General features: G+C 40.0%; 1 protein-coding gene across 1 annotated transcript; it reads right to left on the reverse strand.

The window, feature by feature from the left end:
• Window positions 1-1652: 1652 nt before the first annotated feature.
• On the reverse strand, window positions 1653-2471 carry LOC117299198. Its single transcript, XM_033782657.1, has one exon. It carries the CDS (start codon window positions 2469-2471, stop codon window positions 1653-1655), a length of 819 nt encoding a protein of 272 aa, XP_033638548.1.
• Window positions 2472-5999: the final 3528 nt, after the last annotated feature.

The raw sequence follows: 5999 nt of genomic DNA on the forward strand, positions 1-5999 counted from the left end.
CAATGATCATCGATCAGTTTTAACAATTGTTATGCTATCAGGTATGTAAATTTCAGAATGTAGTTTAACTAATTTAGAGTCATTGAGGTTTTTGTCTCAAAGTATAGGGTTTGGATTACCCTATATTGACCCCCAACCCAATCCTGAAAAGCTAAAGAAAGAGTTCAAGGTGTACTTAAACTGGTATGGTAAAGTTTCAAAGTAACAGACTCATTTTTTAAATCTGTGGTCTGTTTTAGACTTTCAACATGTGATCTTTCTTAGTTTTTCTAAATTTACTTAAGTCATACAGTAATTTATACAGATCATGTTCATCATTGGTCTTAGTCTTTCAGTTATTAGTTTCTAAGCCTTGGTCCTTGCTACACGGTGGAGTTAAAGGTCTGAACTACAATATTACTTATCACACAAGCGCGAGTGAAATACAGAAAAATATACCGCTTCTGTACCATATCCAATGAGGCTGAATGCCTCGTTGGATATGGGACGCAGACGCACTATATTTTTCTGTATTTCATGAGCCCACGTGTTATCCTCCAGCTTGGTTTGTTATTATTTTGTTCCACGCATGTGATAACGCAATACACACCGTGGGATAAGGATTTTTGCCAGAAGGGGTATATGGCATATTATACCCCTTCCGTTTGACCAATCAGGACCGAGGATTAGCGCATACTGGAGGATAACACTGATTATTGCACAAAGAAATAATGGTAGTACTGTACCTGCAAAGACCAATACTGGACTATCAGACACACCTTGGAAATCTTTGAGAGTTGCAGCTTCCTTTGGAGGAATAATGAAATTTTAATTGTTAAATACATTCATGTGGTTTTACCATCACTTTCAAAAAAGAATGTGGTACTGCATGTGACATGGATCCAGCCGCAAGGAAACAAAACCAAAAATTAAAAAATAACTGGGGGCTTAGTTTCCCTTACAGGCAATGGTGAAAATGGTTTGGAATTTCTGTTGCCATTCTGTTATTTGAACTTATGGTCATCCCACTTCCAAAAACCGACTCATCCTCATGATGGTCAGATCCTGGATTCACAGAAATGCGTGGGTGATCAAGACAGACTAATCTGTTGTTTTTGCCCATAAAGTTGTGTTATTAAAACTGAGGTTCAAGAAGAGAATAAGTTGAGTTAAGACGTCTGTCCAAGGAGTTGGATCCAAGTAGTTTACCGATTAAGTTTGATGCAAGACATACTAATCTGATTGTTCCAATTAAGTACTGTGTGTACCGAGTGTTAGTTATTTCCTCTAGTCGACCCCTTAACTCAACACTACAATTTTTAAATTTTCTTTCTATTTTCTTTTGGTAATGTGGCCTTTGCGAAATACTCTGCTAAATAAGGTTAAAACTTGAGACCATTGTTAATTTTTTTGTTTTATACTACCAGTCATTTTGGTAGATATTAAAGCAGTTTAGTTGCAAAAGCTGTTTTTTGATATTATTTTGTTTTTTTATGATTAGTTATTCTATTTGATTGGATTAGATGTGGTTGATATTATGTGTGATGGAGGCAGGATTAGTGAGGTACATCATTTGAACTTTAAGGTCCAACTACATTGAAATAGTGATCCAAATAAAAAGGTATTTGTTTTAGTGATCTTAATAAAGAAATTTGCTTTTAATGGATAGGCAATTAAAGTACCTTAACTTCCTGCAAAAAGAGCTCCTCCTTCTCTTGAAAGTACCCTGGAAGGATGCAAATTGTTGCACATTGTCTTTGGGACACACGTTGGGCTGGGGAGTGTTCTTCAGCAGCCCGAAGAAGTTGCTGCCATTTTTCGCTAACTTTCTTGGTCTCTGTCATGAAACGCATGATGGAATCTCCTTTGGAAGCAAGGTTGTTCATGAACACAGTATTTGTCTGATGTCCAATAAGGGACTTAAAATGATCAAACAAATATCGGGGTTCAAACAAGAAAAGCCACTTTTGTTTTACAACTTCCAGGGCAGCTGGCTGTTTGTTGATATCACAACGTTGACTGAAGTATGTACATTCCATGTAGTCATTAACCTTTGATGTGTCTCTGTCTCTTTTTTGAAACTTGAGATCAAGCCATTTTCTCTTTTCTTCAAGTGAATCCTGGTTCTCTCCCTCAGGAAACTCAACAGGTTGCCACTGTGAACAGCCGTAGGAGTCTTTAACTTGGTTCTTCCTGGGAACTTTATCTGCTGTGCTATTCAGATCACGATGCTTCCTCTTTTCAGCCATAGCCTGTCGAATGGTGTGATGATTATAGTAGGTTGTTTCTAATGAACGAGCAAATCCTTCACTGCCAGTTCCACAATCATTTTCAAATGATAAAGGAGACATGGCAATGATTGTATTGGCGATTGATCTAAAAACAAATCTACTTGGCTTCTCTCTGCAGTGGATGAACTCATCTACAATGACTTTTTGAGTTAACAACCTATCTTTAGGTGATGGCCGCCTCTTCTCCTTTATTGCAGCCATGAATGTATGGGGCCATCGATCTGTCCTCAGAGAGAAAGTCTTCTTTTCAACATGTCCACTGCACTGGCCTGTACCTGAACATGGAAATATATTAGTAAAACAAAATTATTTTATAAAAAATAACAAATGAGCTGATCAAGATTGTGTTTGATCAATGTACCTGCATAAGAACCATCAGGGGTTTGCTCCAGTAGGTCAATCATGAGTATTAATGATACATGTATCCATGCACACGATGATCAAAAAGTTACCTGACACAACCTGCCTGTGTCCATGGTCATTGAATTGATTCATTGGAGCTTGTGCGAGGGGCACCCTGAGGAGATCAGTTGGCACTGTAAGAGCAGGTCCTATACATCATGCCCAAGGATTTTTAGCCCAAGAAATCAAGTAAAGGCCAACAGAAGTGGCTTTTTGGTCTGGTTGAAAGCTAATAAGAGTATAACCAATCTAAGTGCACTGGGTTCTTTTATGTGCATTACACAACACACAGGACCTACGGCTTAACGTCCCATCCGAAGGACGAAGCATGTGGTTAAGTGTCTTGCTTAAGGACACAAGTGTCACGACTGGGATTCGAACCCACACTCTGCTGATCAGAAACACCAGAGCTTGAGTTCGGTGCTCTTGTCCGCTCGGCCACGACACGCCACATCAGATACAGCGCAAACACTAGTTGTTCACACACATAAAAAGCTGGTAAATTATAGGGGCCATCTATTCGCTAGTTTCCAGGGCCGATAGTCTTATAACATGTTAATACACCCTCACATATCAGGTTTTGACCAATCAAAATCTATAAACTGTCCAAGGTATTTATTAATATATTTTAAAGTCGGTTACTGAAAATAGTTATTATAATATTAAAAGGTATTGAGGTTTCTCTCAAATTGGAAGTGGAAAAATGTCCAATGGTCAGAAACCCTGCTGTATTTTGTATGTTTTCGATTTTTTGTTCTTCAGGCAGCAAAACATGAAAATTATTTTTATTTTGTTTTAATATTGGCTCAAATAATTCAGTTTAATTGGAATTCTTTTTGAATTTATATCTACCTTCACTATATATAATTACTGGATCGTGGCAAGTCTCAAGGGCAGGGGGATCTGCACTGGCACCGACCTGTTGCAGCAGGTTGCTTATGTCATCTGTCCGGTTGCTTATGTCATCTGACTCATCGACATCATCTCCATTGCATTGTGGAGTAAAATTACTATATTATCACAAAACACAAGTACCATATCCACAGTCGGCGACTCCAAGCCAGTAGTGGTCACGTGATGTATGGTGGGTACAAAATAATTCTTCTCCTTCAGTAAAATTGGCAGGGGTGAAAACAGGGTGAAAAAATCTTAAAAATGAATAAATTCCTAGAAAATCACCCCAAAACGGCATTTCACAGATATTTCACTGGCAGAGATGCCAACTTTTGAAATAAAAAAAGTGTAATTGTAATTCGCAGCAACGATGTGAGCGCGAAGCGCGAGCCCTTACGGCGTGGGGTCCGGGGCCCGCCTTAGGGCCCCGGAAAAATTTGGGTTCTAGATGCTCTGTGGTGCAATCTGAGGCATTTCCTGGCACCTTTTCCTAACATTTTCTCCTGGTTTACAGCAGGAAATGAAGGTGAGATTTTTAGGGGAAATGGTTGGGTTATTAAAAATTACTTTTTTGGGCTAATTATTTTTACCGAGTGGAATTCGTTGTGTCATCAAGCAGGAGTTCAGTATTGTAATACATGTATTTTAACTTACCTGTGTTTCTCATGCCCTCTTAGTGCCGAAGAGATTGATATGTGGCTTGTTTGGCTTTTTGAAGCAATTGCTTGCTGGGTTTGAATCGGTGGCAAGGTTCGTTCATGGCACTTTTCTGCACAAGGAGTGCTTCCAATGTTTCCACTTGCAGGTTCGGACGAAAATCCGTCTGATTTTTTCTCACCATGCTGAAGATACGTTCACAGGTTGCATTGGAGTGAGGAAGTACCAAGATTCCAAGCATTACAGAAGCCAAAACGCCGTAGACATGAGTCCCATTTGATGATGTGACCTTGCCCAGTTCATGCCACTGTGCATCTATGCGATCCATAGAGAGTACTTCTGGTGTTAGTGTGTCTGCCTGGAAGTATGCAAACTCTTGTTCAAGTTGGCTTAACTGAGAACTGTCAGGCAGCAAACAGCTAAACCTGTTAATGAAGTAGGCAAGGGATGCAAATGTCTTTTCATCTCTTAATTCCAGATCCACAACTTCAGCATGAAGTAAAAGTTCATTGTTTAGGGGGAACTTTGTCGCAATGTACTGACATGCGGTCTCACAATAGAGGCGCACAGCTGAGTAAAACGTAGCCAAATCACTTTTAGTCAGCCGTCCTGTGGGATTTTCCTCTGATTTTGTTTCTGCATCAATGAACTTCCTCACTTGAGCGCCAACTACTAGCTCTGAATTTTCTTTCTGATTGAATTTCAGTGTGAAATTCACCTCACACACATTTTCACTCTTCCTGATAACGGCTGGCTTGACAAACCGGACCAGTAAGTTCTTCAACAGACTGTTCAGTTCTCTTCGTAATCTGTGGATGAGAGGGGCTTCGTTTTGAAGGTAGGTATTTAATCCATCAAATACAGGAAGTATTTCATCAAGGAAGCAGCAATATAGTTTGGTTTGAGGTGAAACCAGAAGTCTTTTAACCCGCTGTGCACGAGATTCTGTTATCTGCTTAAGCTTTGATGCTTCTGTAGGCTTTTGCCCAGATGGTTTCTTTCCAGCTGAACTGGTACTGGGAGTAGGCTTTGCTGGAGCAGGTTTTGCTTTAGTAGACTGTGCTTGGGTCGATGTACTTGCACCTGTTGCAATGGATTTGCTGGTTGGGCATGACGACACAGTAGATGATGAATTCACTTTCTTTGCAGCACAGGGTGGATCGTTTGAACCTTCAGCCTTTCGCTTCAGACAAGTGGTGCCAACAGTTTTTACAGTTTTAGATGCAATTGTTTTGCACTCTTCTTTGAAGAAATCAGTCAATGGTTCATACTGGGCAAGAAGTCGCTTAATGCAAATCCCAAGGGACAGCCATCTGGTGTTGCAATGTTTAAGAATTTTTACTGGATGAGAACCACACTTAATCTGCTTGTCACCCAAGTTCTTCTTCCGTTTACTGCTTTTATCAAGGTAGTAATAAACATCTATCAGAAGCTCATCAACTGCCATAGGCAATTTCTCAGCAGCTTTCTGTGCTGCTAGATTTACCAAGTGGCATGGACAACCTGCAATAAACACTCCTGGAACTTTCTTTTTCACAAATGCTGCCACACCTTTGTGAATTCCAGTCATTACAGAAGCATTGTCACAGCCTAGGGACATGCAGTTCCCCCATGTTACATCTCTTTTTGTTAACTCACCATCCAGCAAGGTAAAGATTCCTTTCCCAGAGCTGTCACTTCCTTGACGAAGGCTTACAAGGACAGGTGTTATAAGGCCCTGATCACTGTTGTAGACACTAATGACAAGTGGGTACAAATTACCACTATAGTCCTGAT

Source organism: Asterias rubens, chromosome 14 (assembly GCF_902459465.1).
Source record: "Asterias rubens chromosome 14, eAstRub1.3, whole genome shotgun sequence".
In the NCBI taxonomy this organism is placed as follows: domain Eukaryota; kingdom Metazoa; phylum Echinodermata; class Asteroidea; order Forcipulatida; family Asteriidae; genus Asterias; species Asterias rubens.